General features: G+C 32.5%; 2 protein-coding genes across 2 annotated transcripts in view; one reads left to right on the forward strand and one right to left on the reverse strand.

The window, feature by feature from the left end:
* LOC133186392 (proline-rich transmembrane protein 1-like) overlaps positions 1 to 12,658 on the forward strand; it is a 182,931-nt gene that overhangs the window by 45,836 nt on the left and 124,437 nt on the right. The window lies entirely within an intron of this gene.
* Positions 11,835 to 12,658, reverse strand: part of LOC133186203 (protein mono-ADP-ribosyltransferase PARP4-like) — a 70,371-nt gene continuing 69,547 nt past the window's right edge. The window contains 2 exon segments of the mRNA XM_061321438.1: positions 11,835 to 11,843; positions 11,967 to 12,067. Of these exon segments, the coding sequence (XP_061177422.1) occupies positions 11,835 to 11,843; positions 11,967 to 12,067 (110 nt within the window).

The following is a 12,658-nucleotide window of genomic DNA, read 5'->3' on the forward strand; positions in this document are numbered from 1 at the left end:
ATTTCAATATACCAGTGAATAAGAGGATTATAGGCATTCGTGCCTGCTTTTCAATGCATTTTACATTACAAATATATGATATTTTTAAAAAAGAAATTGTATAGCCGAAACTTATATTTTTAATTCATGCGTTTCCCCCCTTAAAGAAGCGCCTAAGAAACAACATCGATGTTGAAAGTATTGGCAAGGATACAGTACAAATTAGCAGTAATAATTGTAAATATATTGTTTTTCAGTGTTCATTTTTTTTTAATTAAAGTTTTCTAGCATATCTATACTATAAATTAAACTGATATTTCATAGTGAATGTGAAAACAGTCTTGTTACGAGTGGTCAGCCAGTTGTTTATTTAGTCCTAACACCAGTGGTCGGACGCAGACAGAGAACAATAGGCAATTAGGACCTATTGTTAAGCTGACCACTGCAAATTACATTAGATATATATACTAGAACCTACTCTGATTCTGCCTCAGTGCATACAATGAAATTGATAAAAGAAAAGCGCGGGGCTGATCAATGATTCTTAATCATAAGTGGGTCTGAAAATTGAAACTAGATGATAGAGTAAATGAAATTATTATTAAATTATAAATTCATTTCATTTTAAGCAAAATTAATTCTGTATCACCATAAGAACCATAAGAGCATACTAATTAATTTTATGATCGGAAATCGGAAAATGTTGTTCTGATATGGTCCAAATTATGCAGAATTTCATCACGATATTAAACAAAAAGTGACGTAAAATTAATGTCTAAAACTGTGTACAAGTAATCAGGCCCCGTTTTTAGCGTATTTTACGGAGACAAGAGGGGGTGGCTTATAAACTTAATAGCTTTATACAGTCCTCCAATTATAAATAGTATGAGCTCTCAGCAGTTTGAAATATTTATAAAAGTTGCGTATAAATTAAAAAAAAAATGATTGATCGATTTCACAATCGAAACTCGATTGACTTTTTGCAGAATATTACGTAAATCAAAACGCAGATTAGGTTTCGTCAGAAATGCAACAAAAGGAATGGAAAATTACATTCAAATGATTTCTGGGCCGTTTTAAAATAACGAGAGAAAAAAAAAAGAAAAGGATAATAACATTTCATTGCTGTTAATAATTGTTTCTGAATTCATTACATAAATACATAAAAATTAAATATTACATGAATACCACTTATAATTCAATTTTATCAAGTAAGCGTCAGGAAGAATAATTTGTTATCACGTCCCTCAGTTCATTAGCCACTGTCATTTTTATTAATGGCATCATTTTTAACAATATTTATCGGGAATTATGCTCCTAGATAAAAAAAAACCTTCTTTACAAACATGTTCATTTTATCTGATTGAAAAACACGCGGGCTAAATACGAACTAATTCTTTATAATAAGTTCGAAGAAAGTCCAAATATGTTCATTCAACGTGTCAAAACAGACTGACCTTGTTGATGATTCGATGATTCAAAGTGATATAAAGATTCTCAGCCACTTACAACAGGACAGGACCTTTTTCTTGAAATAATAGTGATTACTTATCGTTATATCTAATATATTGACAGTAATCATCCCCGTCAGAAATAAATCTATTATACTATTTTTTTTAATTTTATTTGTTACAACATAGCAAGTATATCATTACTCTAGAGATGTAATGTACAAAAACAATCCTATAAATCATCAAAGTCTTCTTCATAAATAATTTTTAGCGATGAATAGCTTCAACTGCAGAAACATTGCCTCTTAAAACATTGTGTACTTCTACCGTTTTACTTCGGTTAACAATACAGGGGCCTACTGGGGCATATACTGTGGCATACCGTAGGTCACTGTAGGAAGCAGTAGCCACACTGAGGCCTACCGTAGGCGTACTGGGGAATGCTGGCGATACATACAGTGGCATACTGAGAAATACTGTATATGCAGAGGAGACATACCGTACCATACTGTAGATATACCGTAGATAATTGTGGAAATACTGTAGGTTACAGAGAAAGACAGGGGATTTTCATACGGACAGGGGGTTTGAAAGCCAGCTGTGTATGTAACACGTCAGTCAACATTCGACTTATGATAGATTGTATTTGCTGACAAAGTCATTGCATCGACCATAGAACTTGCGAAATGTTGACTCCAACGAGACGGTTGATATCCTTGTTTCAACAACTTGTTTGTCAATAGTTTGCCTGCTTTAGACATTGTTCGTACGTAGAGCATGCTCTTGTGTATCGAATCAACTGGGAGACATAAACTCCATAGGCAGATGATAAGGATTTATTGCTAAATAAATAAGGGAAGCTGACGGTAGAAAAGGTGAAATCGTCACGTTTATTATAAAGTTTTGTTGATAGATTAACGTCTTTTTCTAGTAAAATGTCCAAATATATGAAACAGATGTGTCCGACTCTGTGGTTCCTTTTATTTCAAGTTCAGTGGGATACATCGAGTCGACTTATGAATGGAAGTAACTATTGTTAAATGATGATACGTCATCGATACATCTAAATGTCGGGTTGAAGGCCACAACAAGTGTTATTGATAGATTTTAAGGAAAAAAAGGTTGCCGTCACTTTTACAGCTAATACCCCTTTAATGGCATTGGTAAGGCACAGTTTCTGGAGAAAAAGGTGAAATACATAGGTTTCAGCACTCATAAAACTGTCCATGAGTGTAATATCCCGTGTAGAAGGCAGTGAAAATCCAATAACGTGTATTTTACTGAGGTAAACAAGAAGTAATGTGCTTCCTTCAACGGGCAGATTCATCTCTACAGCAAGAAAGATAAGAATGCTTGCTAAGTTGTACGCTATATTTAGGGGACAGAGAATCAACAGATCAATATTGACCATAGTTATGCTGGGAAGGGCGAAGATGTGACAGATGCTGAGAACAGTTGTCTGTTCAAGAAGCAAAATGTAGGAACTATGAAAAAAATAAAACCATGCCAATATTTTTCTGACAATATGTTTTCAACAAAGGTTATTTCTTAAAGGCAGTGAAATATACCACAGAGTTATGTTCTCTCTAGTAATGTAGTTGTACTGTATTGCTGAAATTAACACTGTTAAACATTTATTTATTATAAGTATTAACAAATATAAAAAATACTGGTACACTGATTATCCTGAATTGTTTTAAATGACCATCCAAATTATAGGGAAGATGTACGAGAATATTTCATGATTGGACATCTCATCCTAGGTCACAGCACTATTTTGCATCCAGAACATATTTGAAAAATGAATAATATAAAATTAGTACATGTACACCACCTTGCATTAATTAAGGATAATATGCATTGGAATTTTACGATTCATAAACGGACATAATGTTGATCCTGTACATCATGCACAATTATGCCTCTAGAGAAAGAGAGAAAGTTTTATTAATACCACAACTGCCTGTTCAGAAATAAAAATACTTAGCAAATCTGTTCTGTGAAACAAAAGTCACTCAGCGTTTAATGCTTACTAATAAGCACACATGGTACTTTTAAATAGTTCTAAGCAAAGCTTAAGTACATACTTAAAAATAAAAGAATAGATTAAAAATATGAACAACATGAATGCAATGAATAACATACATATAATTGAAAAGTCATTTTTAACAGTACTAAAACAATGCTGGGAAATATATTTCACAGTGTTATTTTGTTAAGTGTGTAGAGATTTAGAAAAAAATTCCCTGCTTTAATTATAAGGGGGGGGGGGTTCGATAAGGCCGCTCAGCGGCCCACTTTTTTTCATAAAAATAAATTTCAATTTATTTTTTCAAGACTAGTTTAGAATTCAAGATAAATATGTTAACTTTTGTTATTTTTATTTCAAAAGTTAATATGAGATGAATTCACACCGTAGCTGATACATACTTAGATGTACCCTCAAATCCGTTAACATTAGGCTTATGGGAAAATATAAGAGGGTGGCATTTATAAATCGATGTTTAGAATATGAAGTGCATGAGGGACACTCACTTAAATTTGTTCAGTAATTAGATATACTCTGCATTCTAATTTCTTAAAATATGATGAGTGTCGCGTGTGCACTTCATATCCAAAAATTGAAAATTGCATAAAATTTGCATATCTAAAATTAGAAGCTCCTGGTTTCTTGATCTGACTCTGTATTAAAATACCAAGCCAGAATTAGCATATTTTCTTTTAAATCAAAGACGATTCTCGATTATTTCAACAGTAGAAAACATTATCGTGTCCTATCTTCATTTCGATACTTTATTGTCGCCAGCGTATAACGTTAACGTCACATTTTAAGCTCACCTCCTCGAAGTTGGGGAACTTTTGTAATACCGTCGGCATCCGTGTTCCAGGTTAAAGTTTTTGATGCAGATTTTTTTTTTCAAGTTTATCTATGCCCTATATTAATCAGAGGCACCTGATCCAGCGTGTTTCCTTGTCACCAGTCAGGTTTCAGATGCCGCATTTTCAGCCAAAGAATGTCCAGGTAAACGTTTTAAAAGCAGGTTTAAGTTTTCGGAGCAGAGCAGCTGTAAACACTTGTTGACCAGACTTGCTTCATGATGCATCTACGGATGCACACTACTAGATTGCTTCAGATGCTGGATATGACCTACATTTCCTTAATGAGTGAGCAGGTTAAAGATTTTGAAACGGTTATCGTTCTTACGTAACTATTAGCCCAATCGTGACCAAACTTGCACTGATGATGCATCTAGGATTGCTCACATCCAGACATGGTTCAGATGCTGCATCTTTCTTACATTTTCCGACTGATTGAACAAATATGTATTTTCTTGTAAATAGAAATCCACGCTCCAACATGCTAGAGAAGTGCCCATTTATTTCCGTATGGTTGATATAGGGAACGTCGATTGTTTTAAGTCTGGATGTCTAGGTGCATATGTCTGCCTGATTAAGGATTAAATACGTATCTTTGGCGTATACACATGTATTTTGAACTGCGCTCTGGTCTAGCAAATCATAAATAATGAATTCTAAAACTCTCTAAATGAGAAATGACTAGAATAGGTGAAGCAACTTAAGTATCTATGGAGAGTTTGGAAGCGAGAGGAAATTAGTCCTGGCTGGGATTCTCTCAGTTATGCTGAAAACATACAATGTATAATGCTGATCTATGTGAGCAAATACTTCTAAGTTTCATAATAAAAAGAAAACACTCAATGTATTATAGATTTTTCCATCATTTGGCTATTCACATATTACGTTTAATGATAAAATATTTTTGACTGTAATTAATATTATTCATATTATCAAATACATTGCAATATACTGAAAGTGCTAGGTAAAAAAATGTATTATCTGGCGGCCGCCAAGTTTCTAGCGCCTGCCATTGAAATATCAGGCGACCGCCAGATAAAATTGTAGTGTTTTTGCCAATCAAGTTGTAGCACCCAGTGATGTACCTAAATGCACCTGACTGACAGAGGTACACAGACCAGGTATTTTTGAAGGCGGTGCTTAAAATCTCTGCCTTTAACGACATCTACAACTTCTGTTTGTAGTCAAATCTGGGAGTTTCATGCAAAGATCAAACCTACACTTTATACAAAAATTCACTTCATAAAGTCTTCATCACATAACTTTAAATTTATGTTTTATTAGATTACGTCTACACCACAAGAAACTTATTTGTCGGCTTCTAGTTATTTATGTGGCGGCCGCCAGATAAGTTTCTGGTCACCGCCATTTATTTATGTGGCGGCCGCCAGATAAAATATTTTCTTACCTTGCACCTATAATGTACCGGCTTACGTAGCAATATGATGCTTTTAAATTAACTTTTTATTTGTGTATGTATATAAAGTTGCATTTATTGTTTAATCTTTTTATTTCAAAACATTTTATTTAATTTCAATTTTATGATATTAAGGTATATTTTTATAAAACATGTAGTTGTATAACCTCATTGATAAAAATGTATTGCATATACCTGTATATGACGTTTTTACATTTACCTATCTTATGTCTACACATCTTTTCCATTGCATTTTTCGTATGGGAAAATGTTAAATATTGATTATAAAGTTTATGTATAAACTGTCGATTAATTATGATGTTAAAACTTTCTATATAAGTTTACGTTTTATAAGTCAAATTCATCCTGCTTTAAAGAAAAGTAACATTTGACACACCAGAAAAATATCACACCTTAAAAAACATTCGCATAAGAGAATTACCATTTTCCGTAAAAAAAAGAATGTTGAAATTGGTTAATTTATGGCTTTATTCATATTTATCCTATTTCATTTACGATTTTGACAGTTAAAAAGATCCACTTTCCCCTTATAAAAATGTCTACTCCAAAAATATACGAAAGGGGGTATACTTGAATTTTTAATTATCACGTGACCGGAAAATGCGTAACATAAATTATTTTCATATTTTTAGGAAGATAAGGAGTTTTTCTACAAAATATCAAAATTTCATAAAATTTCGTGAGGGGCCGGAAAACGGCCTTATCGAAACTCCCCCTTTTACAATTGCTTTCCTTGAATGTGCAAGATACTCCACATTCAGTGTTCGTGAATGCATTAAAAAACAAATTATTATTTTGACTTTCAGCTTACCTGTTTATATTATAACTTAGAAAACCAAGTCAATTTAATAATAATATGTCACTTTTATATATGCATTGCCCTCTTTGAAACTTGTCTCGTCATACTACAGACGGGAATTTTGGCATAGAAGGAAAATTGCATGCAACATGGAAATAGCAGTAAATATTATTTTTTGATTTCATATAATTCCATTTCATAAATCTGCAATAGCATACAACTCAATGTCTTTAATAGTCATTTAACTTCTATATAGACGGGATCTCGTTTCCAGAGATGATGGTATCCAAGCATTTTAATGGCCACCTCCTCCCACGAATGACCTAGTTCCAGCATATCACACACCCAATCGTATTTCTGCTTCTTGGCTATATATGTCTGTACTGAAGCCCTTAGTCTCTCTTCTACAGATCTACCACCAATTATCATTTTCTTCTGTTTGATGTCCTCGGATGAAAGTGATATTTTCTTAAGATTGTTTTCTGCCTTCATGAATATAGACATGAGATTGTGCTGATTGGAAAAGCGCAAGGGAAATAACTCTGGAGCAATTATTTTTAGAATGAGAAGCAGGGCCAGTGCTGAAGATATTATTTCTAGAACGTCATCTCTAACCTTCGTACCTGATAAAGAATGTTAAAATATTCACCATTAGTTTTACGATTTAGGGAGAAAAACATATTTTCAAATTTAAAAAAAAAATGCAGGGAATTGGCATAAAACTAAATCTTAAATCTTAAAAGGAAATTGATAATTTAATAGAATTCATAGCAAAAACAAAAGCTGAAAAAAGAGCATGACTGGGAAATGAAATACATCTATCCCATAGTATGTCAGATTTGCTTCTCCAAAAAAGCGAATGGTTCTTCCATCAAAAGTAGTTTTAAATAAGCAACATTCTGTATTATGTATGCTAAATTTTCCTTGTGTTCATACCAAGAGAATTTAGACCTGCTCCTTGGAGGATGTCCATGCATTTTTTGACGTCAATTCCACAAGTCTCTTCTAAGTTTGCACCGAGTTTCCATAAATTGTTCTGTTGTTGACAAAGGTATTACGAAAATAAACAAGCACATGTCAAAATTGGGTATTTAGACTGAAGAATGCTGTTTAAGCCTACTATGAAGGTTAATTATGAAATTGCAAATAATAATTTTTAGGTTTTAAATGCAAATTAAAAAAAATCAGACATATAACTAATAAAAATGAAATTGAAAGGGACATTTTTGTTTCATAGGTTGAATGTGCAGTTAGGAACAAACAGAGATTTTCAATTAACTACATGCAAGTATAATTGATGTGTAAAATTAAGTGCAAATGCCAAAAACATTACCTCTTGAATATTAAACATGGCTTGTAGTGAGGATATATTCAGTCTTGGGGTCTCCTTAAGAACGTAGCTGACGGAGGATCCAATACCATAAGTGTTTACATCAAAAGCTGCCAATGAATTAAGGTTTACAATAAATGTTACACTGATGTATCAATGTCATATTCAAATCGAAAATGCATTAATTTCCTATTTTTAAAATGATAAACCGCCTCGCCACCCTTCTTCATTTGTGCTTCTCTACATAATTATTTCTTTATTATAGCCAGTAATAAGAGACCCAGCTGGGCCTTAAGCATCGTCTAAATCGCCTTGGCCTCTATATCCATCAGAAGGTTAATTTTTTCTATCTCTCTGTATTCTCATATGAAATTATTATCCTATACTGTGGCCCTACCCCAGTACCAAGAGACCAAGTCTTAACCAAACTGAACAATCTTGAAGTCATGCTAGATGGAAATACTGAATATCAATATGATTAACAATGTTCCTGCAGCTATAGTGAAAATTTGAAAGGATTTTAGCTACATGTCATATAAAATGTCATATAATATCTGATCCCCTATTTTAGTTTTACAACTTTGAATCTTTATGACTGGAAATGGTTAAATATCAGTATAATATAGTAGGTCTGCTACTCTTGAGAATATATAATTCATATTTTTTAAATTTCCCAAAATATATTTTCTGGTAATTTTTTTTAATGGACCCTGTTGCTCTGGAGAAGATGAAAAAAGTTAAAAGTTTACATACGATACATTAAAATAAGATGGAGGTCAACAGACACTCGTCGATCAGAAAAGCTCAATTAAACTTTGGTGACATAAGAATATTCCTGCCGAAACAATTTTTCTACGCAATAATGAAAAAAAGAATTTACCGTTGTGTTTTTCTTACTTACAAGGAAAACATACTTACATTTCTTGTCATAACTTGCCGGCAAAGCAGGCAGTCTGGAAGTCATTGGAATAAGCTTGACGAAAAAAGGTATATCGTTGTTCTTCAATTTGATAACATTTGAATTTCTTTAGCAAAGTTCATTTTAATTATATTCTTTTTGTTTGAAAATTTATTTTCCCGAGCTATTTCAATCTCATTAGTATTATTCTGTCATAAAATAATAAGTGCACAATGATGTATCTTTTCCATATGAAATTAATTGATGATAACCATCGGTTTTATGCAATACCTTTGCTAATTATATTGGCTGACATTTTTTATACCGATTGGTTGAGAAGTGAAGTTAAACCAAAGAAGCACAGAAACACAAAATACGTGTAGTTTTATTTTTTTTAAATAAACACTCATTCAATTAGAAACTACAACTACAACCATGAAGTTATAGTATGTACACAGAGTAAACCCAGCAGAGTACCTTAATATAGCCTGGTGTTATAGTTATAATCACAGTACAAAATATTCTTATCTAATGCGTATATATTCATTTATTATTTACAATTTCAATGACTATTTAAAATATAAAATAAAATATTCATGAAAAATTATTGCATATTCTTTCATTCAGACCGATGACCTCTCAGTCACATAAGTAATAAATTAGGTGAATAATCAAAGGGGAATGACTTCTTTCAAAGTAAACATTTCCTTATAAAGAGCCCTGAATAAGCATCAAAGTCCCTGAAAAATTGGTCATTCAAGTTCAAAATATGGTAAAAAGCATCCTTGCTCATAACAACTATGTACTTAATTTACTGTTAGATGCCTAGGAGCAGAAAATAGGAGAGTAAAAGAGAGATGAGTCTTCAATATATACTTGTCAAAAATTCTAAGTCCCAACTTTTTTTATTTTAAAAATTAAAAAAACCCTTAAATCATTCTATAAGTAGCTTACAATTTTGACTGCAATTTACAATGCTTACCTGTCAAGGCCAAAAAAATGTGATCGAATGTGAAATAACTCTACCGTGAACGTTCTTGTTAAAAAGCATGAAGTCCGAGTTCCACATGTTTCTCGGTGTATTTTTCATATTTTTTTTGTTTCCGTTTGTTCTCCACCTTTAGTTGTTTACCAAAAAAAAAAAAAAAAAAAAAAAAAAAAAAACAGAAAAAAAGATTGATTAAATGTGGCGCATGTCCGCACAAAAATGTGCAAGTAAAGTTGACATAGTCCAAGCTGGGTGTAGTTAACGAGAGGTTTATTTTCTCTCACTGTATGTGTTTATTTTGCTTACAACCTTTAAAAATACTGTCAGGAAGACCATCATAGCTTACTTCAAATCCTTACAATTATTAGAAAAAACTTTAGATTTTTACCAGACACCACATAATCATCCTAGGGTTTATCCGAAAAATCAATGGAACCGGGACCGGAAGTGTAGACCTTCCTCCATGGCCAAGACGTAGTGTAACGAAACATCAACAAGACTACTATATAAGAATTAATCACTATTGTGGAGGACCCTAACTGCATGTGAAACTGCACGGAACACATTAAAAAATCATGGAAGTCTCCTCAGTGTCCAAATTGTACAGAACAAACTGGAGGAATGGGGAATGCGTATAAGGAGACGTTATGTACTGTAGGCTTGATATTGCAAGGTACAGACAATTTCAGTTAGCCCCCTTGTCATCCACGTCTCAACCCTAAAGAGCATGTCTGGGATAAGATAGACCAGAGAGTGGGACAGCTTTTCCAGCCACAGAATCTAGTGGAAGCAGAGGGTGACCTAGTCAACACATGGACTAACCTTCAATCAAAGATTTTTATCTAATTGTGTGAACTCTTTGAGAAACAGATGCCCTCTGTTAATTCGTTTGAATCGAGGATAAATGCAGTATTGGATGTTGTGAATTTTGAATTCTACGGTTCCTTACACAAGATGAAACACTTCTTTTAAGCTCGGCTTAATGGTTGCTTATAGGTCCTTAATGATGGCTTAATGGTTGTCTTTAAGTCACCATTATCCACCTTTAAGCTATCTTTAAGTAATAAATACTCACTATTAAGTTATTATTCAGCCATCTCAAAGTCCTTAATGGGTGCTTAAAGATAGCTTAATGGTGGCTTATAGGTGCTTAATGGTAGCGTCTAGACAATCTTAAAGTCACCATTAAGCCACCATTAAGCCAAACTTATAGGTGCTTTATGTTCAGACTACATTAAGCTACCATTAAACCACCTTTACGCCACCATTAAGTCACCATTACGCAGTCGATATAACTGCTTTTATGGGTAAAATATTATTTTAATAATGATTTCTTCTCTCAAATTATAAATATCAAGTTTACACATTTGTTAATTTGGCAAAAATAATGTAAAAAAAAGAAAAGTTAAAAAAAAATAAATAAAAAAAAGAGAGAGAAAAACCGCCTTCAGCAGGATTCGATCACACTGCCTTTGCATTATAGGGCGAACGCTTTAACCACTAGGCTACCGGGGCTGTTAAATATAGTGGAAATATAAAACCTGTATTTTTAACAAAATTTGCTTTGACTGGTACCTGTATTTTTTTTTAAATGTTTATATTTATTAATAAGTAATATAAATAATTATATATATATTGAAAAAAAAAATTGTATTACGTTAATATTTCTTAACCGTGGAGTTAAGTGTAAAACAACTTTTTGATTTATGTTATGAATTCCTTGCTCTGTTATTTGCAGTTTTATAAGCATGAAAAGATTGAAATTCAACAGATTTAACACAATTTTGTTAAAAAGTGAATATATCTTCCAATAAGAAAGATGGAAAAAAAAAACAGATTATAGTTCTTATAAATATGCTGGGGATATTTAAGGTTTTTGGTGTGACAAATAATTGACAATCTTCGCGTTACATTTATGTAAACTTATAAAAAAAAAATTATCATATCATCGTCAGTATTAAAAGTGATTTGGATTGGCTAAATTGTTCCGGAGAAGAAGCTGAAAATGTTCACATGTTAATCGACTACAACGGCCGACGCACGAAAACCGAATGCAATAGGCCACCTTAGTGATTCATGTCGACTAAAAATCATTTTAAAAATTGTCAAGCCAATTCAGGATCAGAAAATGTCTAAAAGCTTCTGACCAAAGCACAGGAACAGAAAAAACAATATTCAAATAGACTCAAAGAGTTCATTTTCTTACCTGGCTGACAGTGCTAGTCTTCTTTTTCTCTTCATCAGCTTCCTTTAGCATGTGCTCCATTTCTTCTGGACTCATTCTACTTTTGGCATTACTAATCTTTACTGTACATAAACATAAAATTTTCTTAATTAATTTAGAATATGAATACATAATGAAACAAAATGCAAACAGAGGAAAATCTGTATACAATAAGGGGTTCTAAAGAGATATGCTTGTAGTAAAACAAATGATTTTATTATACTTTATTAAACTCATTTTAATACACGCAATATTTGATTGGTCTTAACAGTCAAGTGACAGAGAAAATAAAACGTCGTGTCTCTCGGAAATAAATATCGTATCCCACTCCTTTGGAAACCTTTCATGTTTTCCTGTTGGAATTATCGTTCTACCGTTAGTAGGTTCAACAAATCTCCTATTTACTAGACACAAGAAATTCAAGAATACTTAGAAAAGCCGAACATCTGTAAAATTTTTAATTGAAAGTCATAATTTTAGAGAGGCACTAAATTTATATGTGTTTATTCTAAAAATATTGAATTGATTCGCAGCTATGTTAAGGCTGTCCGAACGCTTAATATGCACTAAAATATACATTTTATTTTGAGCTTGATTTTCATTTCAATTTGTAATCTATGTATGAATTTGCAGTCAACTTGTGATGAGAGTGTAATCAGGTATTATAATAATGC

This window comes from Saccostrea echinata, unplaced genomic scaffold (assembly GCF_033153115.1).
Source record: "Saccostrea echinata isolate AGI-Se365-2 ecotype Australia unplaced genomic scaffold, CSIRO_AGI_Sech_v1 ptg000013l, whole genome shotgun sequence".
NCBI lineage: Eukaryota > Metazoa > Mollusca > Bivalvia > Ostreida > Ostreidae > Saccostrea > Saccostrea echinata.